The 24,670-nt window shown below is 50.9% G+C and overlaps 2 protein-coding genes and 1 non-coding gene across 11 annotated transcripts in view; 1 reads left to right on the forward strand and 2 right to left on the reverse strand.

The window, feature by feature from the left end:
• MKI67 (marker of proliferation Ki-67) overlaps window positions 1-2,272 on the forward strand; it is a 28,344-nt gene extending 26,072 nt beyond the window's left edge. For all 5 annotated transcript variants that reach the window (XM_033842101.2, XM_033842108.2, XM_033842104.2 and 2 more), the window contains one exon: window positions 845-2,272. In XM_033842101.2, the coding sequence (XP_033697992.1) occupies window positions 845-910 (66 nt within the window). In that variant the 3' untranslated portion in view covers window positions 911-2,272. The remainder of the gene's footprint in view (window positions 1-844) is intronic.
• Window positions 2,273-3,143: 871 nt separating this feature from the next.
• On the reverse strand, window positions 3,144-3,250 carry LOC117308612 (U6 spliceosomal RNA). The gene has a single exon (XR_004522702.1). It is a non-coding gene; the product is annotated as a U6 spliceosomal RNA (small nuclear RNA).
• A 3,565-nt stretch (window positions 3,251-6,815) lies between these two features.
• PTPRE (protein tyrosine phosphatase receptor type E) overlaps window positions 6,816-24,670 on the reverse strand; it is a 167,485-nt gene continuing 149,630 nt past the window's right edge. For 4 of the 5 annotated variants that reach the window (XM_033842109.2, XM_073793810.1, XM_033842111.2 and 1 more), the window contains 10 exons: window positions 24,502-24,665; window positions 20,854-20,989; window positions 20,428-20,577; window positions 20,010-20,103; window positions 18,952-19,028; window positions 17,631-17,765; window positions 14,452-14,577; window positions 13,411-13,577; window positions 11,886-12,021; window positions 6,816-9,804 (listed from right to left, as the gene is read on the reverse strand). In XM_033842109.2, the coding sequence (XP_033698000.1) occupies window positions 9,730-9,804; window positions 11,886-12,021; window positions 13,411-13,577; window positions 14,452-14,577; window positions 17,631-17,765; window positions 18,952-19,028; window positions 20,010-20,103; window positions 20,428-20,577; window positions 20,854-20,989; window positions 24,502-24,665 (1,260 nt within the window). In that variant the 3' untranslated portion in view covers window positions 6,816-9,729. The remainder of the gene's footprint in view (window positions 9,805-11,885; window positions 12,022-13,410; window positions 13,578-14,451; window positions 14,578-17,630; window positions 17,766-18,951; window positions 19,029-20,009; window positions 20,104-20,427; window positions 20,578-20,853; window positions 20,990-24,501; window positions 24,666-24,670) is intronic. The other variant, XM_033842110.2, reaches the window with a different exon arrangement.

The raw sequence follows: 24,670 nt of genomic DNA on the forward strand, positions 1-24,670 counted from the left end.
TGTATTAAGATTCCAGGCAGCTGTCTTCAGTCCCTGGTTAGAGATTGAATGAAACTTCCAGAGGGGTAACGCCTGATTTCGAAGGCGTCCCTTTGGAAAGCTGGGATGAAGAGCAGGTGGAGGTGTGTTTAGGTGGGTAGCACTGTTCAGAGCTCCCACCCGGGAGGCAGTCTGGTGTCCTTTGTCCCGTCCCAAATGTGCTCTCTGCTGACACTCACGTAGCATTGGGGGTGGTCCCCTTCAAACACCTCAGTTGTTTAGAAGACCCAAAAGATTTTGGTCTGAGAAAAAAACCAGGCCGAAACCTTTTGGGTCTTCTGGTTTTTAATTTGTTTCACATCTGGTCAAGTTGAGATTTTTAAGAACCTCATTTTTTATTTGTAATAAAAGTTTACAGCTTGATTTTTTTCAAAACAGTCAACCAACTGCAAGCACCTGTTAATAAAGGTCTTAAATAATTGTCTTTGTGTATAAAAGAAAAAAAATATTTCAGCCTGATTTTACCTTTGAATTCACTTTTTCTGAATGGTATTTATGAAAATTAGTGAAATTGTATGTATTTGTGTGGAAATTTTCTTTCTCCTTTTATGATGTATGAACTTAAAAATAGCTTACAAACCTTTCTATCAAAGGACACAGTATTTAACTTTAAAAAATTAAATAGTAAAAACAGTTTAAGGCAACTTTCACAGGCTCTATCTTAAAGTTTATTTCCAACCTCAAGATTAATTTTCTAGGACTAAAGGCCTGCATCACACCTAGAAAGGATCGGGGTTTTTGCAAAGTCGGTTACAAAAATTGTTCTTTTAAATTACTTAAGGGTTATACTTTTGTTCCCAAACAGGAAAATGACAATGTGGGTGTCAAGAAAATAAGAACCAGAAGTCATCGCGACAGTGAAGATACATAGCCAAGAAGCTTAAAAGGGAAAAACACGTAATGAGTTTAGTTTAGCGATAAGTTGTAGTACAATATTTGCCGTACATTTTATAGTGAATTCTGTAAATAATGCTATCTGGAGGGGAGGGCAGGTTTAAGGGAAGAAAGCTTGGAATTTTCTGACTCTGAATAGTTTATTCAAAACCTCCATGTGGAGGTTATGAAGGAGACTGCTGGGTCTCCTAAACTGAAAAAAATTTAAAGCTTGGGTGGGTGGGGGGCAGGGGCGGGGGAGGGTTTGCCAAGGTGTGGCCTTCAACTTGGCGAGATGAAGCCCTGGAGTTTGTGACTTCCACGGTCAGCCCCCATTGGCCGTGGGCTCAGGCACTTGCCATGCTGTGTTGTAAATGTTTCCGTGTGTGTCTGTGTCCTTCATGTACATACCTCCTCCATCCAAATGTGAAAGGCGGGGCTTCTGTCCTGCACCCCCAACACCAGGCAGGCATTCTGGAAATATGAATGAGTGGGTATAGGAAGAGAAAAATGAAAGTTACAAGGTGTACCTTTACACTGGGGAGCCCTCGGGTCCAGGCACGAGGGCTGTGGGTCTTCTGCACAGGACTGTCCTCTCCTTGGTGTCCTGACCACTTAAGGGAATAAATGTGTGATGTGGAGGACAGTTTGCGATGCCATTTTCAGGGTAACGAGACTTTGAGGAATGACGGGTAGCTTGCCTTTTCCACGTTGAGCATCTTTGTCTAAACTAGGACTGCCTTCATCTGAGAAGTCATCGCCCCATTCAATCTTAAGGCCATCGGCCAGGGTGCCCCTCAGTTCCAAACTGTAGCACCCCTCTGAGCTTTCATGTCATCTGCATATTCTGAGCTTTCTGCAAATCTGCTCTCACCTGTTTTCTCTGACCACACCTGTTGGCCTGTCTTAGTCCCCAGCAGGTCACCTTGGACGGAGCAACACAAACCCGAACGTTTCCCCCAAGAGAGCGGCCATCTGACAGCCACAGAGCATGAGGCTCTTCCCCCACCATTTCTGAGTCACTTAACACGGGAGCCCATGGTTCCTACATCTCGTTTCAAGCCTGGACTTCCGTCTTTCTTCGGTTTCAGAGCCTCCGTCACACTGCTGTTCTGCTTTGTCCTCCTGTCCCTTTGTGTTCCCTAAATCAGAAATGAGCACACCTTCCCTCCAGTCACCTGTCCTCCCCCTTCACCTACCTTGCCAGGTGGAGGTAAGGATGGAAGATAAGAAAAGGTCGCTGTCCCCTAGAGTGTGAACTGTAACACTGGTGCCCCTGTCTGTCTACTCTTGTAACCCCCGTGTCTGGCATGGATCCAGGTCCACATAACAATAAATGTTTGCTGAACGAATGCATGAATCCAGGCGTGTCTGCTGAGTCAGTGGTATTTGCTTTTGCTATTTTGGCTGCTATAATACAGTTTTAGGCAGTGTTGTCTGAAATCTTTAGGAGGGTGAGTGACAGATGGAGGTAGGAGGGTTGAGGATGAAGCAGGGAGGGGACATTCAAAGAGCTGGGCCAGGAAGAGGGGTGGGATTCTGGTGAGCAGAAGGGAGAGTATTTTAGGAAACACAACCCTCATTAGAAAAGGCACTCTATTTGAAGGTGTGAGTCACACATGTGTCATTTAGGTAGGCAAGATTCAAGAAATTGTAAAACAGGAATTTTCTACGATTAAGTTGTTCTGCCAACACTTCACATTTAGTAATAATTATGAACCTTACATATAGAAAAATTTCAATTAGCTGTATGCCTGGGGAATGGGATAAAAATTAATTAGAAAGCTCTTAGGGTTCAATTCTAACCAAAAATCTCACTGAAATATATCAGCATATTTTCTCGCCTTCGTAAGTACAGTATTTCAAGAGCATAAGAGTGGTTTTATTTTATAGGGTTGTAGGTGCTGGATTAGAAAAGGTCATTCAAACAAGTGTTTAAAAGAGCCCGTGTCCCCAGGACACAGCCTTTATTTCGCATCCTTGAGGGTGAAGGGTCAGAAATGTTAACCACTAATATGTAGCCAGGCTAACTGTGTGTTTGAGCACGGGGTGCAAGAGGGAAATGCCCACTCGCCGTGTGGTTTGGTGCCTTCTCTGAGCCTCAGGTTCCAGGTGAGTGACATCCCTCTGGTGGAAAGTTCTCAGTAAACGGAAGCTATTTTTTTTTTTTTAACATCTTCATTGGAGTATAAATTGCTTTACAATGTTGTGTTAGCTTCTGCCGCGTAACAACAACTATGGAACGCTTCACGCATTTGCGTGTCATCCTCGCGCAGGGGCCGTGCTAATCGTCTCTGTATTGTTCCAGCTTGTGTATGTGCGCTGCCGAAGCGAGCACACTGGAAGCTGTTTTTACTTTTCATCTCCAAGCTTTTCCGTGACGTGGCCGCCACAGTCTCTCCTTGACTTCTTTGCTCCAGTTCTGTACCAGCCAACTTTTGTCTTTCTTAGTTAAACCCCTCCACCCCCCCTCACACATACATAGACCTGCACACATATACACATGCATATACATAAACATATACATGGGTCCACACCCCTTCCTACACACGTAGATACATGCATACACATTCATGCGTTTATACGCACATACACATGCAGATGAACACACACACACACTCACACACACATACGCCCTGCTCTCTTCTCTGCCTCGGACTTTCCCCACCTCCTGCTTCACAAGATGGTCCCCTTCAGCCCCGAGCTCAGCTCCAGTGAGACTCCCTCGGAGAAGCCTCGTTCAACCCCATCCCCATTTCCCAGGCTGGGTGAGTCCCCCGTTTTGTATCCTGTGCATCCCCGTGGGACGTAGTGCAGTGAAAACTAGACGCCCCCCTCTAGGACAAAGCTTTGTCCATCCAGGAGGGCAGACCATGGATGGACAAGTCTCGATAGCCTGGTGACCCTATGCAGGAGGTGTCTGGGATGAAATGATCTTAAACCCCATGGTATTTTTTTATTAAAGGGAGGGAAGGGAAAGAAAACCAAACCAAAGCAAGACAGTGAGTGGCAGACGGGGTGGGTCGGCGTGGGCTCTTTGGCCTGTCTGCATTTCCCCAGCTCTGACATGGCCGGACAGTTGCTTCCCCTCCTGGCCAGCAGGCCCACTTTGGTCCTGCAGGAACGGCCCTTGTATTCGGGGAAGGGGACTCCCACAACCCTGGCTCTGTCCTATTCGTCTGGACAGAAGTGGGGAGTCCAAGGACAGGGATTTGGTCAGGGCCGCAGAGTCAGCAAACGAAGATGCGTGTTGCCCCGAGGTTGGCCGTCCTAACGTGAGTAGATCCTGGGAGTGAACTTGCGGGCAAGTCAGGGGGTGGGAGCCCGTGGTGGGTCGGTTTGTTCCCAGGAAGAAGTCTGTCAGGGGCAGAGAAAGGCTTTTGGGTGTCCAGGCGTCAAGTTCATTACTACCTGGAGGGGCTGAGGCAGGAAGGAAGAGCCATCCTGAGTCCTAAACACAGTCAGGATGGAGGAATTCAGGCCTCGGGAGATGGGCGCGCTGGGTGGAGGTGTCCGGGTTGTCGTGGAAAGTACATCGTAAATGTCAACTCCATAGTCAAGTCCAGCTACTGAACTGAAAACGGCGTTAAAACACTGGCTGGGATCTGCCCATCTGCTGGGCTTTCTAGACGATTCCTCTAGAAGAGCTGGTGGGATCATCTTTCCAGACACAGATGCGATGCTCCAGCCACAGCCTGAGGGACCCTGATTCCGGTGCCGTGCAGACCCCCAGGCCTCGGGCCATCTCCTGGACATGGCTGCAGTCTTCCCTCCTGCTACAGAGCGCCATGCTGACACACGGATGTCATCAACGTTGCTCTTCACAGAGGAACAAAAAGTGCCCAGGACTTGTTCCCATGAAGCCCCTCCTGGCGTCTACACGGTGATTCCACAGGCATGAATGTTTGGTTTGATGCGTTTTTTGGGTGCCGCCACGCAAGGGCCACAGAGGGCCCTGCTGCCAGGCGGAATCAGCCCCACACCCAGCAACCCTGTCGACAGGCTGGTAAGTCCCGAAGCTTCCTGGACAAGGGACGTTAGAAAGCCACCAAGGACAGTCTTTTATAAAGCATCGAAGGGAAATATTTATAACATGAATAACAAAGGGTTAGTCTCCACGTTTTCCGTCCATCAGAGTAGCTCTATGCCAGGAATGCCAAGCAGCCTTTAGACAGGATGCGGAAGCTGTGTATGTGCTGACATGGCCCGACCCTAAGGCGGGACAAAGGGGCAATTTACACAACTGGCCGCAGGTAGTGCATTTTGTCGTTCTAAGATACCAGGTTTTTACATACTAACCTCTCGAACATCAGGATGCATCTCAAAACTGACGGTGCCTTGCAAGAAATAATTGGCAGTGTTTGCCTTCTCAGCAAAACAAAGTGGGTTTGGCAATTCTCTCATCCTGGACTTGATGATATACCGGGAGTTCGGCTCTGTTGTTTTTATAAACAAACAAGCAAGCAAAAGGCCGCGTGTTTATGTAACTGTGCAGGTTTAAGTCTGCAGGTAGCTGTCTGGAAGGATGTACCCCAAAGTTACCAATGCACTGAGGTGGAGAGGAGGAACCGAGTGAAAGGCCAAGTTCGTGCACACTCTTTCTGTTTGCTTTGAACTTGTACAACAAATGCATCTCCCTGTGTCGCCAGGGTGACACCGTCCGTTGAGACCAGGGGCTGGCACCGCTGGAGAAAACCTCCAACTTGGGCCGGGGGTAGTGGCGGGGCAAGGCTCCAGGGTCCCGTCCTTCGGGAGGGCGATTCGGGCAGGCCCTCGGGCATCACTGCAGAGTCGAGTCCCAGGGGGTGGGGGTTCTTTGTGCTGCCCCTCCCGCCCTGTTCCCTCACTCGCACGTGCTGGGGTCTCCTCCCCATTAGCTACCTGCGCCCATGGGCTTGATTCAGGCCTTCTTTCGGGGACATCCAACAACAGAAACCTTGGATGTAGGGGTCAGAGCGGGGGCAGGGTGTTGGTCTGCTAAGGCCGTCCTAACAAAGTGCCACAAACCAGGTGGTTCAAACAACCCAATCCTATTGTCTCCAGTCCTGCAGGCACGAAGGCCAAGTCAAGGTTGCTTCCTTCCGAGGCTGTGAAAGAGAAGCCACTCCCTGGTCCCCGGCAGCCTCTGGGCTTCCTAGTTTGCGGAAGCATCACTCCAACGCCTGCCTTCTTTTCACATGTTCTTCTCCCTGTGCGTGTGTCTCTGGGTCCAAGTTCCCTCTTCTCATAAAGGCGCCCTCACACTGGAGTAGAATGGACCCACCCTAATGGCCCACCCGACTCCTAGGCCCTCATCCTAATTAATCACATCTGTAACAAATATAACAAGGCTTATAAAATTTATTAAATAAATACAACCAAGAATAAAAAGCAGATGTTTAGATTTCCACATTAGGCCCAGAATATCTAAAAGAGGAAGCTGGGGTGTGAGCTGGGGAAGGGCGGGGAAGCTGAAAAAGAGAGCTGGGATCACCAGAGACACAAGGTGTGTAAAGGGAGGCCTAACAGGTGTTTAGGTTTTAGGAGGAGAAGCGACATTAGAAGGGCTCTCTGACCCCATCTGGCTGTGGACTTTGAGCATGTGGTCACCTTCCTCGTAGATGCTGGGAAACCACTGCTCAGGGCTCGGAGCCCTGTTTGGACCGGAGGAGGGACGTGGGCCTCTGCAGGGCCGCTTGTGACTAGTGACCCACACACCCTCAGGACTTCTGAAGGCCGGCCCACTGGCCATCATGCCCACTCCTGCCCGGGGGACTGTTTCTCTACCATGTCTGAGCTAAATTTTACAAGTCCTAAAATTGTCTGCGTAAATCAATGCTTCCCTCCTAATGAATGTCTTGTCTAAAAGGATTTAAGGCAGAGGAACGAGATAAGGAGATTTCAGTGAAGAAAGAGACGCAGGCTGGAGTCAAAGTAAAGATTTATCCTCGCATCAGAATGTTTTGGATGTTGCAATTTGCATATACACAGAATTCAGCAGCATTCACTGGCATCATAATCAGTGCAAGATCAAGTGATAAATGGAATAAAAGAAAAAATGAAACCGGAATACATACATATATTATCAAGATTGCACATAAATTAACACAAACACAACAGAAGTATCAGTAATCACACATTTTAAAAAATAACATGGGCGTGACTCCAAATGCTGAAACAGAGGTGTCAGGCTCGTTTTAAAAAGTTTTAAAAAACACATAAAAATACCTTTTAAAACACTGGTATGCATTCTTCATTCGTAGAGCACATGGAGAGAAACAGTAAAGTGAGTCACACAGTGACTGATAAAAGCAAGGAGATCAGAATGGTCGTCTTCTAATCGCTATTTGGCGTTTGAATGTAGCCGCATGCAACGGAGAAAACTGGCAAAGAAAAATGACTTTACCAGCCTGGCGCCGTTTTGTTATGTACAATGGACTTTCTTTCACTGAAGGGGAGGAAGAGTCAAACTATCCCAGCGAGACAGAGAGGACAGGAGTCCCGGAGCGCCCACCAAGGCTGTCTGAACCGGTACCGGGGCCGAGGCTAGGAGGCTGCAGCTACTGGGAGGCAAGAACTGCCCCAAAGGCGGAGGGGGTCCTGCAACCCAGGGACAGTGGCTTCCGCTCTGTTCTCGGAACCATGAGGGCGGAACCGCAGCAGACAAGGGGGATACACCAAGGGGGCAGAAGAACACACAAACGGGGCGCTTCCCCGAGAAGGTCTACCTTAATCTCAAGACAAGAGATGCCAGTAAGACCATTGAAGGGCCTGAAGGATTCTCACTAAAGGCTCCTAAATTTGGACCCCAATCCAGGCGTCTCGACTCTATGACCCCTATATGTCGCCTTCACCACAAACACCGGCTCTGTTTCCAGGCTTTGGTGCTCAGTTTTCTCTCCTCCCCTTTAGTCAAGAAGGGCTTCGGGCTTGGGACTTTAACAGTGAAAACAAACAGGGCCACCAGGTGCACCTTGCAAAGCTCCCTCCATTTTCTCTTCGACCCAAATGCATAATCATTGTACCCAGAAGGGTGAGGGACGCATTCAGCTGTGTGTGGAGCTCAGGGCTGCAGGCTGGTGGCCATGGCAGCGTTCACAAAGTTGTGCTTTTGTCCGTCCAGCTGGGCACCTCATCTGACCCTTGGGTGGGGCTCGGAGGACTGGCAGAAGCTTGATTACCCACGGGCTTGTTATTAGGACGTAACTTACCCTGGGTTACCTTTGTGCAATCAGTTACCAGTGGAAATATCAAATAAAGGCCTTCACATTCACATCTCTTTTAAAAAGCAAAAAGTGTACCCAAAAATGCACATGTTAAATGTTTTCAGATGTCTTTTTTTTATATTGTGCTCATCGGCTAGGTACCTAACAGCCACAAACAGATCACTGCCATTAAATCAAACCTTTTTACATTCATCCCTTCTCTTTCTTTTTGCCCCATAAGCCAATCCTGTCTGGCAGTGAGATCATTATTATCCAGTGTCAGAGGTCTCACTAGTAACCATTCAAAAATAAATTAGCCTTTAGATTAAGGATTTCTCTTTTTCTTTTATTAAATATCGAGGAGTGGGACTTTAAAAAAAACTGTATAAATCTAGATTTTAAGATTTCTTTTCTTACAAACAGTCTTAGCATTTACAAGAGATTTTTAAATACCAAAATGCTTCTCAGAAAGTTTAAAGCATAATTGCTTGTGGCTGCCCAACTGTTTCTACCAGGCGGGAGCCCCTTGCTTCCATGCGTGTCAGACGCTCTATCTGACCTTTTGGAATGGAAGTGGTTTTTTGTCATGCCTTGAGGCACAGCTCACGACAAGCAGGGCAGAATGGCGGGGGCCGGGGGGCGGAGGGGAGTGAGAAGTGCAGTGGGTGTGATTCTCAGACAGACGGACAGCAAGCAGCGCCCAGCGCCGTGGGACTGAAACTCTGATAACTGGTTTTGCCGGACCCAAGGCCCGTGCGAACTGGACCACTGGCCTTTACATCTTTCTCATCTGGCCAAGATGGCACGACACAGCCTTGAATAAATGCATTTTTAAGTATTACTATATAGTCACTGACTACTCCAGTGTGTTTTAGACTTGGACTCAGGTTGTAAAGTCTTCCTGATCTTTAAAATGTAAAGAAAAACCACGTGGGTTGAGACTGAGGACTACAGAATTCCCTATTTACACTGTATCTTCACAAACAGTTTGCTTTCACAAAACTGCCACTGGGGGGCTTCCCTGGTGGCGCAGTGGTTGAGAGTCCGCCTGCCGATGCAGGGGACACGGGTTCGTGCCTTGGTCCGGGAAGATCCCACATGACGCGGAGCGGCCGGAGCCTGTGCTCCGCGGCGGGAGGGGCCGCGGCAGTGAGAGGCCCGCGTACCGCAAAAAAACCCAAAAAAACAAAAAAACCTGCCACTGCTCAGGGCTGTAAAATCAGTGTCAGGAAAATGTATTTTCCACCGATTTCTGAGTCCTCGACTGTTTTCTAAGGAAGTTGTGGTTAGTATCTTGCATAAATAAACACACTTGTCATATTAAGAGTTTTAACATTTAGAGGTGCTGACTGTGTGAAATGAAATGATATGAATCTAATGAAAAATTAAAATATTTTTACTGATATTAGCAGAAATATATATTTTATGGAATATTATTTGACCTTAATACATTATTCCAGTTTTTAAAAGGGGTATTTAAGATTTAATAACTTTACAGCAGGTGGCCTTTAAGCATAACAAAATATATACAAAGAAATTAGGAGGATATTAATGTCAACTATGAAATAAATTAACATGATTTTTACAAAATATACTGACCATTAAATTAAAAAATATTTTAAGGCAGGAATTTTCATTTGAAATTAGCATAATCAGAAAATATATCAATAAAATCTTGTACCACTTTGTAGCAGAATTCATACTGTTCCTGAAAAAGAAAAACAAGAACACATTAAAATAATATGAAAAAAAATTTGCCTAATTGAATTAGGAGAAACTTTAAAGAGAAGACATAAAAAAGTCTGACCAGTTATTGAAATACTGTATATCCTACTGCGTATCAGCTTCTGTTATATAATTTAGTTTCTAGGCACATGAACATTTCCAAATAAATCTGTTTTTCTACATAGAAAATGTCAATGTTCAGTTTCAACTTTAGCTTAGTGTATTTTGGACAGTCTGAGTGAGAGATCTTTAGTTTTCATATTTAAACTTAAAAATAACCACTTTTGAACTGAAAAAAAATGAGCACACTTAACATCAAACTTCAGAGTGTAATGAAAATAATCTACAGAAGTTAAATAAGACAGAAATATAGATTATTTTTAAGCCTAAATTTACACTATAAAAGGGCATTGCTTTATATCAATTTTACTAGAATTTAAAAGAAAACTGTGTTGCATATGTATAAGGCTGTTAACTTATTGGAACACTTGGACATCAGCTGACTCCAGACCCCCCAGTGGCTCTTTGAGGGGGTGAGACTAGAGCCAGATGGCGGGTTAACAGGGAACCAGAAAGCGGGTTGTGTGACACGGCCCCTAACGGGCACTCAAAAGAGGAAATGAAAGAGCTGGGGAAAATGGCCACCGCAGGGCTTTCTTAGTGAGCCTACCGTGTGCCTCGGAAAACCATGCGTGCACAATGGTAGGCAGGCAGGTTCAAGTAACAACAGCTACCCTAAAAGGGTCTGGTTCCTTGCAGACCCTGGTCATTTGCTGGCCCAGTGAACATGGGAGCTGGGGAAGCAGGGGGACCAAGGGCGTTCCTCATCCCCCTCCCTCTTCTTTCCCAACACCTTGGGTTCAGCCTCTTCTCTAAATTCCCATTGAACAAAAATCTACAGGCTTTTGGGTTGGAAGAGGCCAAACATTAGCCTGTCTGGCCGTTCTGGAGTCTCAGTCCAGCCATCATGGGAAGGAGCTGGGCTTTCCAGGGGAAGAAAAGATGAGGCAGAAAACTGCTGTCCTGAGGTTGCAGGGAGGTTGTCAGGAGAGCCAAGAATGGACTAAATTCCCATTGAACAAAAATCTCTAAATTCCCATTGAACAAATTCCCATTGAACAAAAATCTACAGGCTTTTGGGTTGGAAGAGGCCAAACATTAGCCTGTCTGGCCGTTCTGGAGTCTCAGTCCAGCCATCACGGGAAGGAGCTGGGCTTTCCAGGGGAAGAAAAGATGAGGCAGAAAACTGCTGTCCTGAGGTTGCAGGGAGGTTGTCAGGAGAGCCAAGAATGGACGGTGGGGGTCCTCCCTTCCAGCTACTAAGATTCCCACCCGATCACCCAGCCCCCGGACGGGAGAGGAAAGGAAAATGCCTGAGTCGGGACCCAGTTAGCACAGAGAATGAGTGGGCCGGGCCGGGAGGGCAAGTGCTAAAAGAAGCAGCCTTGGGGAAAACGACGGGTTATAACAGCCTTTGAAGCTGACCTTGCCGTTGCAGAACAATCACCAAATTTGGTGAAGAGGCATCGCTTCCGAAAACCAGCAAGTGTGTGTTTTCACCACGAAATGAAAGAGAACGTGAGAAGGAACTGTGCATCGCACGGACTCCTTAAGTAAGGCCCCTGGGCAGTGTCTGGAGGCTGAGTGAGATCCAGCCAAGGAACAGAGTCCACACGAACAGTGGAAGATCGATTACAAGAATCAGGACTGGCAACGTCAGTGCTATTTTTGAACGTGGTACATATTTAAATGCACATTGGAATCTGGAGGAACAGTTCACTCTGACATAACGGTTGCTATCATCTGTGCCTCTGTCCAAGGGGTCTTACCATCTGAAGTCATGTGTGTGCCCCTCCTCACGTGTCCTGCCCGGGGGACAGACCCCAGCCAGACGCAAGGGAAGAAGGGGGTCTGTAGAGCTTTACTGTGAGCTGACTGGAACCTTTAGCTCTTTTTCTTGGAAACCTTACCTCCCTCCTTCCCCGTGGACTTGAACTCCTTCAATGAAGCTACATCAGATTCAACATGAGACCATTCTCGATCCCTCTGGAAACGGTTTCTTACCAGGGTTTGCACCATATGTGGCCTCTGAAGTCGTAAGCTCTTCACAGCTTGGAATACGTCTAAAAGTCCCTCAGCTTTGACCCGTTCCAGAATGTTGCTGAGTGCTATGAAAGTCCCTGTGCGCCCAGCTCCAGCACTGCAGAGGAAACGTGCTGGATGAGATACTCAGACGCACCCACGGGCACGGGACTCCCACAGCCTCCGCCAAGCCCTACACGTCAGTACTGGAATGACTGGAGCTTGGATTTTTAATGATCATTTATAGGTAGCTTAGCTTTGGACTAAGAGTCAGCAAACATAAAATTCCTAAAACACTTGCCTAATTACAACATGAGTTGAATCAGGACCGGTTACAAGTTTTTAAGCTGGTGGAACCATTTCCCTTCTTCCTTGTGTAGACCAGACCTAATGGAGGCGGGCTTGGCTGGCCTCTTCCAGGGAGCCCTCTGGGGATGCACGGCTGCCCTCTGGGCCCTGGAATCCCACCTGTGGGCTGACTCTACGGCTGCTCTCCCTGCGTCTGCCTTCCCACAGGTGGGATGACCTTGTGGGTCTCCTTCACCTTTGCATCCCTGGTGCCCAACACGTGTTAAGCTCAGTCTGGGTTTGCAGAGGGGGAACAAAAAGGAACTCAAAAGGACATCTACAAAGGCACCAGGGACTGGAAACCGAGGCGTGTGCTCTCCCTGCTGGCCAGGCCGGAAGTGCGCCAGGCGGGTCCCAGACAAGGAAAGAGGCCCAAACCCTCCACGCTGGGTGTTATTAGCTACAAGGCGAAGTGGGTCGGTGCCAATGGCAGTCACAAAAATGTGGGAACCACACGTGCAGACAAAGGAACAGAAGTGCAGCCTTGGAGGCAAATCAGCAGCCCCGAGATCAAACTCCCCAAACGCGAGGAAGAGCTTTGCAGGGGTGGTCAAGGCCCCTGCCAGCAGGCGGGCCTGGCCCAGCAAAAAGGTGAGCTGGCAGGTGTCTAGGTTCAGCCGGTTCACCCTCTACCCTCGTGATGCCGTCGTTCAAAGTCTTTGCTGGGGGCGCCCAGCTGTGTCCAGGGGTCCCCCTAGTGTGTCCCTCTGCCCTTGGGCCTAACTCGGGAGCCGGGCTGAGACGGAGGGCGTGGAGCGGTGGGCCCTCCGTTATGGACCCCGGCCTGGACATCCGTGAGAAGCTCAGAAGAGCCTCCTGCTGTGCTGGGTGGGCGCACCAGCCAGAGTCAGACGGCCTTTCAAAACGAAGACGACTCAAGTTCAGGGTTTGTCGGAGCGGTGCTTGGCAATTTTTTTTTTTTTCGACAACTTAAAAAGCACAAAGAAGTGTGTGTTTGAGGCATTTCCTGACTCCTTCTGCCCAAATGCTTCTGCGTGTTATGGTAAGATGACACCTATGCATTTGCGTTATGTGACGTGCGTAAGGGAAGGGCAAGGATACCGTCCAGGCAAATGATGCTACTGGGAGCAGTGAACTGGGCGTGGGGTCTGTGTCCGCCCCACCCGCAGGGCTGCCCGGGCCCCCAGGGGCCGCTCACCTGCAGTGCACGGTGATGGGGTGATCGCCCGTCTGCTGCTGCTGCTTCTGCACGGCCGCAATGAGGTCGATCATGCCTTTGCCCTCGGCGGGGATCCCGATCTCCGGCCAGCCGTGGAAGTGGAACTGTCGCACGACCCGGGTCTGCTCCTCCTGGCGGGCCAGGGGCTGCCGGGCGGGAAGGGCGCCTCAGTGCTGCCCCACCGCAGGCTCCCCTGCCCTCCCGGGGACTCGGGCCACGGTGTCTGGCAGCCAGCAGAGTTCCCATGTGGCTGGCCTCCCTGTCAGGGTGTTTGTAGGCCGTGGCCACCCTAAAGCAGAAGGCCAGCAGTGCCTCCTTCTGGGTGGGGACAGGACACTCAGAGGATGCGCCCCTGAGTCCCCAGGGCCCCCCAGACCCCTCTACGGATCCTCGGCAGTTTTGCTAGAGCTAACAGGAATCATCCCTTTTTTTAAGAGGCCAGGACCCTACACGTCCCTTCAAGGCTGGAGACGAGGAGTTTCTGAGTCAAGCGGCCCTGGGTCGTTCTGCGACCCGCGTGGAGGAGAACAAGTCTTTGGGCAAAGCTGGGTTTCACTGTTCTGACCGCCTTGAGCTCAGAATTAAATCCCATAGGTGGGTCATCTTACCCACAGTTGACACACAGCATCCCCATTCTTGCCAGGGAGCAGTGCCCAAGACCCGGTGGGGAGCAGGGATGGCAGAGAGCCCCAGAGAGGCCTCTGTGGATTCATCCACTCATTCTTCCTGCTCTCGGCCACGGTCTTTGCTCCTGGGGAGCGGGTGGCGGTGGGACGCCTCTCGGAATTGGCCTCTTTGCCCCACCATCCCCGTGCTCCAGCAAGGAGGCAGGGGACCACGAGGTCAAATCTTATGGGAGATCGGCCACTTGATAACACAGCTTCATACTGTCCTCACTGGCCGTCGATACTAATCTAACTTGGGGCTCCGGAAAAGCCTGAAGGAGCAGGACACTCTGGCACAATGACAAGCAGACCCCGAGTGATGTCCACAAGAGATTAAAGGGCTTGGCAACAATACCTGATTGAAAGTGACCAGGAAGTCTCGTATACTGATGGCTTCAGAAAGGGTATCGCTCTTTATTTCGATCGTTATTTCTCCATGAGTCACTGAGCCCTCTGTTGGCCAATACTGGCAGCATTTATCCTTGGGGGATAACATAAAAAGAATTTGCTGCTAGCAGTTTTGACGATCTGGTGCAGAATTGCTCTCAAAGCATTTAACGTATTTCGTCTGACCAAGAAAATAACATATGAACACGAATGTGAATGCTACCAGTGCCTGTTGACCGAGGGAACAGAGCAGAGTCCAGAAACAGACATGCGTGTATTCGCAACTTTGATACAGAACAGAAGTGACATGACACAGAGGAGAGACTAGTCAGTAAATGGAGCTGGGAAATCAGTTCTCCGTATGGGAAAAGGGAACTGGATCCCTGACTCACACCCTACCTGGGCTGATACGAATGCCCCAGCCCCTCCTGGAGTTGGGCAGCGTAGAACTTGCCCTACCATATATGGTAGCCTTGAACCTTGATAAAAACAAACCAAGACAGGGTCAGACTCAACGTCAAAAACAAAACTGTGAAAGCCTTAGAAGAAGAAAATACCTTTTCATTTTGGGGGACAGATTTAACAAACAAGAGCCCCAAAGAGCAAACCAACCATGATACAGCAGATTGCAACATCAGATTATAATCAAATTAACTCTGCATCACCCAAAAATATCAAGAGAATGAAAAGACAGACCATCAGCTGGGATGAGATATTTGCAATACGTAAAACCAACAAGGGATCAGTACCAAGAATACGTAAAGAAATCCTATAAATCAATAAGAAAAGGGCAAACCACCCACTAAAAAAATGAGTGAAAGGCATGAACAGGCACTTTGCACAAGACGAAACATGTCCTCTATAAATATGCATAGTGATTCCTGACCTCACAGGGATCAGAGAGGTGCAAATCAAGGACACAAAGAGATGATGCTTATACCTATTTAATTAACAAAAATGAGGACATCAGACAACCCTAGGGATGTCGATGAATGATATTCCCCACTGACTACTTTGGAAACCACAACCACTTTGGAAAGCCATTAGGAAATGTCTTGCAAATTCAAACTTTCACACACACTCTCCAGTGCAGCATTTTGTCTCTTTGGAACCTACTATTCCTTGTGCACCATGAGACACGTACAAGAAAGTACCCGCAGCACTGTTTGTAAAACAACAGAATGGAATCAACCCAAATGCCCATGACAGGAGAAGGGGCAAAGTCAATGGATGCAGGATGTACAGTTTGTGTTGTGGAGTATAAGGAAATAATGATGAATGAGCCATAGTTATAGGCAGCAACATAGGAGAATATCAAATGCATAATTCTGAGTGGAAAAACCAACTCAACTTTCTTTTTTTTTTTTGCGGTACGCAGGCCTCTCACCGTTGTGGCCTCTCCCGTTGCGGAGCACAGGCTCCAGACGCGCACGGGCCCAGCCACTCCGTGGCATGTGGGATCTTCCCGGACCGGGGCACGAACCCGTGTCCCCTGCATAGGCAGGCAGACTCTCAACCACTGCGCCAACAGGGAAGCCCCCAAGTCAACTTTTGAATAAAGTTCAAAAGCAGACAAAACTAAACAGTTGTTTCTTTAGGAATACACACACGTGATATCAAAAGATTTTTTAAAAAAGCTAAGAACACATCTCCTAGGGTGGCTTTAATTGAAAAGATAATGATAAGTGTTGATGAGGATGGCGAGAAAATGGAACCCTTGTGCATTGTTGGTGGGAATGCAACACGGGGCAGCTGCTCGGAAAGCAGTCTGGCAGTTCCTCCAAATGTTAAGTGATATGAGTTTGCAATATAGTCATGATATGGCCCAGCAATTCTGCCCCTAGGTATCTACCTAAGAGAAATTAAAAGTTAACATTCATGTAAAAACCTGTCCATGAACGTTCAAAACATTATTCATAATAGCCCAAGTGAAAACAACGCAAATATCCATCAACTAATGAATGAATAAACAAAATGTGGTATATTTATAAAATAAAAAGTAAAAAAGAGCGGGGAACTGATTCACGGATGAACCCTGACGACATTTACGCTAAGTGGAAGAGCTCAATCACAGAAGACGTGTATGATTCCACTTATACGAAATGTCCAGAAGACGCAAATCCATGGAGTCAGAAAGTAGATTTGTCGCTGCAGGGACTACAGGGAGGAAGTGGGTAAGTGATTTTTTTGTGGGTATGGGGTTTCTTTTTGGGGTGATGAAAATGATCTGGAATTAGTGATGCTGCACAACTCTGAATATACTAGAAACCACTTTTCCTTTAGAAAGATGAATTGTATGGTATGTGAATTATATCCCAACCAAACTGGTTTTAAAAAGCAAAGAAATCAAAAAACACAAATTCAGGACAGTGGTTACCTCTTGGGAGAATCTGGAAAAATGTACATTATTGGCAAAAGTTTGGTTTTTCAGCTGGATGGTGGGTTTGTGACTGTTTATTATGTTATTAAATAAAAACAAGAAGGCCAGGGCTACCCCGGTGGCGCAGTGGTTGAGAGTCCGCCTGCCGATGCGGGGGACGTGGGTTCGTGCCCCGGTCCAGGAAGATCCCACATGCCGTGGAGCGGTTGGGCCCGTGAGCCATGGCCGCTGAGCCTGCGTGTTCGGGGCCTGTGCTCCACAACGGGAGAGGCCGCAACAGTGAGAGGCCCGCATACCGAAAAAAAAAACCAAAAAACAAAAAACACAAAACAAGAAGGCCATGCATGGATCTTTGGGAAAAAAGAAATGTTTAACTCATTCAGTTTTACCAGAACTATACTAATTAGGTACACATATCAATACCTATGTCTTTCTGTTCAAAAAAAAAGTGAATAAATGTCTTTTTCTTCAACAGGTTGTGACCAAATTTGTATTTGTGGCAAACACAAGATGGCAGAATTTCAAGCCAGGTTAAATAAAATGTAGGCTAAGAATAAAGCCAGTGGGTAGTTACGATTAACTTGTGGTGGGCGTGGTGATGAAATAAAACCTTTTCCATTTCCAGCCTCTCCCCCTCCTCAGTGGTTGTGGCCTGGCCTCACAGACGACAGCGGGTGAGACATTCACAAGGGACAGGTAGTCACATCAGGTGGGCTGCACCTGGTGTGTGTTAACGGCCCCACAGGTGGGCTGGGCGGCGCCCTGACCTGCTCTCTCTCCTGGACCTCGGTCAGCATCACGATCGTATGGCACTCCCGCTCCCAGACCATCCTCCAGAAGTCCTCCACTGTGTGCGCCAGGGGCCCCTGGGTGGCGATGAAGTAGTCCTTCTGCCGGTAGCCCTTTAAATGGGAGCAGAGGTTAAAGTCCGACTTCCTTCCAACCCATTTCCACCGTGGGACATGTGAGTATAGGACAGCCCAGGGCCGGATGAGGGACAGTATTCTCCAGACTTCCAGGGCCTGAGCCAATCCAGCTGGCACACGCTCAGAAAACAGGTCGAGATGCCCAAGCTAGACAGCCCCCCTTCAGCCCCAGGTCACCTCTGAATGGGTATCATGAACCCCTTGCTTGGGCTGGCTTTGATTCTAACATGTCTGTATGCGTCACAGCTAAGTTAGCATCGCAGTGGGGCAGCGAGCCTGGGCATGGAGTTAGAGGAAGTGGGTTCAAGTCCCAGGTCCTCCCCTCGGGCCCAAGTGACCCCTGGCACAGCATTCTCATCTGCAAACAAAAACCCTTGCACGGACTTGGCTGCTGTGCTCTCTCCTGCCCATTCATCAGCTAACTCTGCTATGCACGAAGCAGCCTAAGACTGGGCCTGAACACAATCGTGCTGTCCACGCACAGCACATGCGAGAGAAAGCGCGTGCAAGCACGGATAGCAGGTGGTGTGCAACAGAGAGGGAAAAGGGAAGTCACTATGTGTTAAAAGCAGAATGGAGGGCTTCCCTGGTAGCGCAGTGGTTAAGAATCTGCCTGCCAATGCAGGGGACACGGGTTCGAGCCCTGGGCCGGGAAGATCCCACATGCCGCGGAGCAACTAAGCCTGTGCGCCACAACTACCGAGCCTGCGCTCTAGAGCCCGCGAGCCACAAATACCAAGCCCGCGAGCCACAACTACTGAAGCCCATGCACCTAGAGCCCATGCTCCGCAACAAGAGAAGCCACTGCAATGAGAAGCCCGCGCACCGCAATGAAGAGTAGCCCCCACTCACCGCAACTAGAGAACGCCCGCGTGCAGCAATGAAGACCCAACACAGCCAAAAATAAATAAATAAATTTAAAAAAAAAAGCAGAATGGAAAAATAGCAAATTATTTAGCAGCACACCTACATCCTCTATTTCCAAAGTTCCTTATTCATTTTCTTTAAGCAAGTGTCTGCTAATGAAATGGTTTCGATTTCTGTGGGCGTGTCCATCCTTTCTGATTGTGAAAGCAAGTTGATCAAGAGTCTCTGTGATTACAGATGAAGAGAGCATGCGTCCTCTCCAGGCACACAAGCAGGGCCGGGCCGCTGCACTTACGTCTATAAAGGACGCGTTGATGTAATCCGTGTACTCCTGGCCCCTTTTCATGGAAAGGATGACGCGGTTGAAGTCATCTGCAAAGCAGTGTGTCCCCTGGGTCAGAACCAACCCCATCCTGCCTTGCAAACTTGAACATGCTGCTAGGAGCTTCCGAGACATAAAACTTATGGATAAAATCACTAAAAAAAAGTCAACTCAAAGGAAGGTTTACTTTCTAAAATAGGTTAATTCAAGTGGCCCAGGAAGCTGTGTTTTACCAGGGAAGTTCTAAAGTAATCCACTTATCGTTCTCATTTGTCATAATTGAGGTAATTCCTACCAAAACGTAAGCATTAAAGTAAATTTAAAGAGTAAAAGGAGTGTGGCCAGGCAGGCAGCCCGGGGTAGCCGGCCCGGGACATCACAGCCGCAAAGACCGGACTTTCTCAGCCCACACACTGCCTGCCTGGGCAGGTCCACGTGAGACCCGCTCCTGCCCGCGCTTGAGCCCGGGCGGGGAGGTGGAGGGGACGTCTGGATGAGGCGTCCTCTTCCCCTCAAGGTGGGTGCCCTCCCCTTCCCCCCAGGTTCCTCTGATGCTCCTGCAGGCCCCCAGACCCCGGGCAGCCCAGTGCCCGATGCCACCCTGCCCATGGTTCGCCCGTCCCCAGGCCCCTTCCTGGAAGGTCTCAGCTGAGTTTGGTCCTGCTACACATCCTGGGCCAGGACCCCTGCTCTGTGTACGGGGGGCTTCATGCCTCTGCCCAGGCTCGGGGTAGAACTGGATGACATGCAGAAGCAGGAGGCAGAGTCAGGCCAGAATCTCACCGCTTCCAGGAAGTCCTCCCCTCCTGCCTCCAAGTCCAGGTCACAAGCTGCTCGCCTGACACCCACAGGACTGTCTGGGTCACTCGTGCCTTCCCCACACTTGACAGAGCTCCCAGAGGGCATCCTGCCCTTGACCCCTGGTTTACAGGGGTGGGTGGGCAATGACTTCTTAGCAACTGAAGCCAGAGGGTACCAGCCCGATCACGCCTGCCTCAAGGGCTTCCCCTCCGCGGCCCGGGCTGCCTTACACGGGATGATCTGGATGACCCTGGCCTTCTTCATGTTGGCCGGCAGGTTGCCTGTCCTCATGTTCTCCTTCATGATCCGGACATTTGTCAGCTTCTGCGGCCAAGAGGACACAGCCGTGCAGTGAAAACCCGGACATTCCCGAGAGACCCCTCAGCCTTCTAACAGCTCTACCGTCAACGGCACCTGCTCAATGGAAACAGCTGTCTGCTTCTCCAGACACTTCCTGAGTCTTGGGAAATAAAAGTGTATGCACGACACGCCCACTGCACAGGTGGTTGCTAAGCTCTGAAAGTCCCCAGTACTCTTCCCTCGGAAGTCACGGGCAGGATGGCTCCCCTGCGTTTTCTGGGGTCAATCAGGGGGGGAAGCAACTGAAAGCAGCTTCGTGTAAGAGGTGGCCCTTAAGTCGGCACCTACCCGGAACTCCTCCTCCAGCCCGGCCTGGTCGAAGTGGGTGGTGGCGCCGTGCAGCGTCTGCAGGTGCTTCTCCAGGGAGGACACGTCCAGCTCGGTGTCCCCGTAGAGGTAGTACTCCAGTAAGGCTTGGTAGATGAACGTGTACTGCATCTGCGGGGAGACACAGGTGGGCTCCAAGGGGGCCCTTCTCTTCTCTTTGTGTAAAGGGAAGGGGGTTTGGGGGCAGAGTCAGATTAATGGCCATTTAAAGCGAGCATCTATGGCCTTGGCAGCGTGAGAGCGGGCGTCACTGAGGACGTTCTCCCTGCCGGGCACCACTCTGCGTGCACCATCTTGGGGAGAGGGCACACATCCTGGGGCGTCTGGGTTTGCTGTGCGAAGCGCACACCAGGACGGGCAGCTGGGCCCGAGGAGGGTATTACTCACGTCCGTCTGAACCATCTGAGGCCGCTGATTGCGGATTCTGGACACGAAATCAAAGACGTCCACCTTCTGCTCGGTGTGTATCATGTCCATCATGGCATCGATCACTATGAAGGTGCCCGTCCGGCCCACGCCCGCGCTTGGGGAGAAAGAAAGACGCCAAGTCGTGAGTCACATTTCCCCGAAATGAACGACGGGGCCTCGGAACACGCCTGCAGTCTGGACCGGAGGACACCCCGCCCTCCACAGAGACTTCCACTTCATCCCTGAACGCAAACTTTCCTCGGTTAATAAGGAGCAAATCCACGCGAGGCCACCAGAGGGCACCACAGTCTTAGTGAAAAGACGTCAAATCTCTCCCTCTGCCTGGAAATTGTGTCCTAAGCCTCGGGTGAGTTGTACAGGTAATTTTTCCTCTATTACCAAATGTCATCTTCTCCTTCTCACTTGTGTAACTGGATTTTTAATTGTCATGCTTGATATGGTTTTTCCAGGCTCTTCATAAGAGTGGAGAACCCCAGGCCAGGTCTGCTGGCCCTGGAGCCAAGGTCATGCAAATGGGGGCTCTGTCTGGGATCCCAGCCCTCACCTCCGGGCTGGCTGGGGCCAGCTGGTCCTTAGGGGCTCCACGGAGAGGTATCCCGCCTCAGGAAGCTGCCCGATTCCATTCCTGCGTTCGGGTTTCCTTCCCACCCAGCGCTGTCCCCGCAGTAGTCTCTGGACATCTTCCCCACCACCACCCCACCTGTCTCATCTAGACGCCCACTAGCCAGTGCAGGCCGTCCATATGTGTCTCCCCAACACCCAGGGCTCAGGGGGCACACAAACGGACTCAGCCAACATCCGCTGGACGAATAAACCCCAATGGCCCAGACTCATATGTGCGGCGTCGACCAGAACTGCACGTGGCGGCCCAGGCATCTGTCGGGTTAGTTGGCCGAACGGGGCTTTCCCCCTCTGGCCCCTGCAGCCCCAGTGACCTTTTAAACGAAAAGGCTCACAACTTAATGAATGAAGTCCCCCAGCCTGTTCCTCTTTTTGGGGGGAGGGTGGTACCGCTCTTTCCAGACCATTAGTCTCCAGAATGGTGCTAGGACAGACAGTGAAGCCCCTCGCCCTTGGAAGGACTCCCCGCTCATCACACCGAGGGGAGGGGAAGCGGGCGAGACAGAAGAGGCCCCTTCGGGAGCCTTGGTTCTTCACAAACGCAAAGTAAGAGAAAATCATCAGGTGCAGGACCAGTTAAAGGCGCCCCACCCAACAGGTCAGCGGTAAGGACCAGGAAATAGAGGACTGGAGGCCCAGGTGCACGCGGGGCAGAGGGCAGGGGAGCACCTGGGAGCGGGGAAAGCGACGGTTCCAAGAGGAAAGGCCCCGGGCCCGGTGCTCTTTCCCTCCTGGGCCCTGGATGCTGGTGCAGAGCTCACAGCCCTAGCTAGAGACCCTCCCTGCTGTTTGTACAGGGCCCGCAGGCAGGCAGTGGGTTCTTTTTAAGGGATTAAGGGGGAGACGTTGAGGGTGAGTGTGGGAGAGAGAAGGAAATCGAGAAACCTCCCACCCCCAGGCGATGCACATACTGGAGCCCCAGGAGACCCCGTGTGAAGATGAACGCGGAGCAATGAGGAGGTCTGGTCCGCCCCCCGCCCCGAGACCGGAGGCTGCCAGCCCACGGGAGCCTCTTCCCTGTTCCAGGGGGGACTCTGGCTGGCCTGAACTCCTGGTGGGAACTGCTGTCACCACGTGACCCCCTGCAGGCAGCACCCAGACCACCCAACTGCCTGCAGGGGAACTCAGCTCTGCAGGGAAGCAGACCCCGAGAGAAGGGCTTCCCTTCCATGCACACAAAAACGCGGGGGGCAGAGCAGAGCACAGAGCAGCAGGGAGGGCCAGGACCTGCACTGGCGGCACGGAAATAAAGCATTACCCCGAGAGACTACTTCTGTGTTCAATGGCAAAGGCTGAGATTCACAGCCACAGGGGAACCAAGGATGGAAACCAAGATGAAGGGCAAATGCACCTGCTGGGGGCACCTGTGGTGAGGGAGAGGGGAGCAGGGGAGGGCCGCATACTGAGTTTTCACACGCACGGTGGATCGAGAGGCATCAGAAGAGAACAGCACTGAACAGCTGCCCGCAGCCGCCGCTGATGCCACAGAGGCTGCTTCTTCATCCCCTGCCCTCCAGAGCACAGCCGGGGGCCTCCTGCAGCTGACGGGAACTGAGCACATAGCTCCCTGCCAGCCGCTGCTCCAGCGAAGGGCCCTTCAAACTCTCCACCCGATGGCAAGCTGCCGGCGTCGACCCCACCAATTCGGCTACGCGGGCCCGCATCTCTGCGGGGTTTCTCAGAAATCCCCGTGCAGGAACCCAGGCCTGTGGCCCGGCTGTCCAGGCTTGAGGAGGAAGGGCCCTGCTCACTGGGTGTCACGCTGACTGGACACTGGTTTCCAGCTGTTAAAGACAGGGCCGTTCTGAGCATCACAACCCTGCCAGGGGCCAAAGGCACCTGCACCTAGTGACACAGGTGCTCTGAACCTGCCACACGGGTGTTCGGCAGAAATGGCTTCCAGGGCGTCTGAGAACAGGGGCTGCCGCCTCGAGGGGGCCAAGCGGGGCTCGACCATGTCCCACCCCCTCCAGTGCAGCTGCTGGGAGGAGCGTGCAGGGCCAGGTAACGGGACTCTTACAGGTGTCACCTCACCTGATGTGTAGTTGCTCAGCTCCCAGGTGCAGATCCAGGATTCCATCCCCGGCCAGGACGCCAGGCGCTCCCCCCCGCCCCAGTGACCCCCAAACCTCCCAGCCTAGGCAATGAGGGGCACAGCAGAAGCCCCTGGGCTGGGGCAGAGAAAAGATCTGGCCAGCACCTTCGGGTTCTGACCGTGCATCCACCAAAGAATGAGAAGCATGGCTGGGGAACGTTCTCATCTTTGTGCCTTTGTCTTAAAAAACAACACATGCACACGCCAGCCGGCCCCCCAGAAGTCCAAGGCCTTCTCATGACCGTGATTTTCGTGTTCGAAGCCGAACTGCATTTAGTCATGAGCTACAGAGGGGGTGGATTTGAGCCCTGACGCTATGGCTTGGGGAGCTCAGAGCAAATAAGAGCTCAGCGTGAGAACAACCAGAGGACGTCCCGGTATGCAGAGGGAGAGGGGAACATGCTCTGGGAGAAGCAATCACTTCATAACCTGCTCTTCCATCACCTTAGTTGCTGCGGCTGTAACCGCAGCCCCTCCGAGGCTGTCCTCCCCATCACAGACGCGAGACCTCTGCTGAGAGAGGTCAGGTGGACCCCCTATAGAAGCGCGGTTTCCAACTCTGTTCCTGGAGGTGACCTGAGGGTCCCCGGGGGGTGAATGGCAGAGTTCCACCCCCACCACCAACCTGGGCCTCTCGGCTCTGTGTGGTCCCAACATCAGGCTTTCTCCCCCGGTGGCACTGAGGAAAGGGCTCCGCCGCCCCGGATGGGGACTATCCCTCCAGCTCTTGCCCTGAGGGATTCTCTGAGCTGCACCCGGTATCTGGGAGGTGCCTTCACATCGCCCCTGCTGCCCCTCTGCCCACCCGGCTCTCCGTCCCCTGGTGATTTTCCCAGGAGGGCCTGAGTCCTCCCCGGAGGGCCCGCCCCGTGGCCCCGCCCCGCACGTACCTGCAGTGGACCACGACGGGCCCGGCGTGCGTGGGGTTGAGTGTCCTCACTTTCTTCAGGAACTTGAGCATCCCGATGGGGGTGAAGGGCACTCCGAAGTCGGGCCAGCTGGTGAAGTGCAGCTGGCAGACGAGCCGAGGGGCTTTGCAGCCGTCGGGGAGCTGCTGCG

Source organism: Tursiops truncatus, chromosome 16 (assembly GCF_011762595.2).
Source record: "Tursiops truncatus isolate mTurTru1 chromosome 16, mTurTru1.mat.Y, whole genome shotgun sequence".
Classification (NCBI taxonomy): Eukaryota; Metazoa; Chordata; class Mammalia; order Artiodactyla; family Delphinidae; genus Tursiops; species Tursiops truncatus.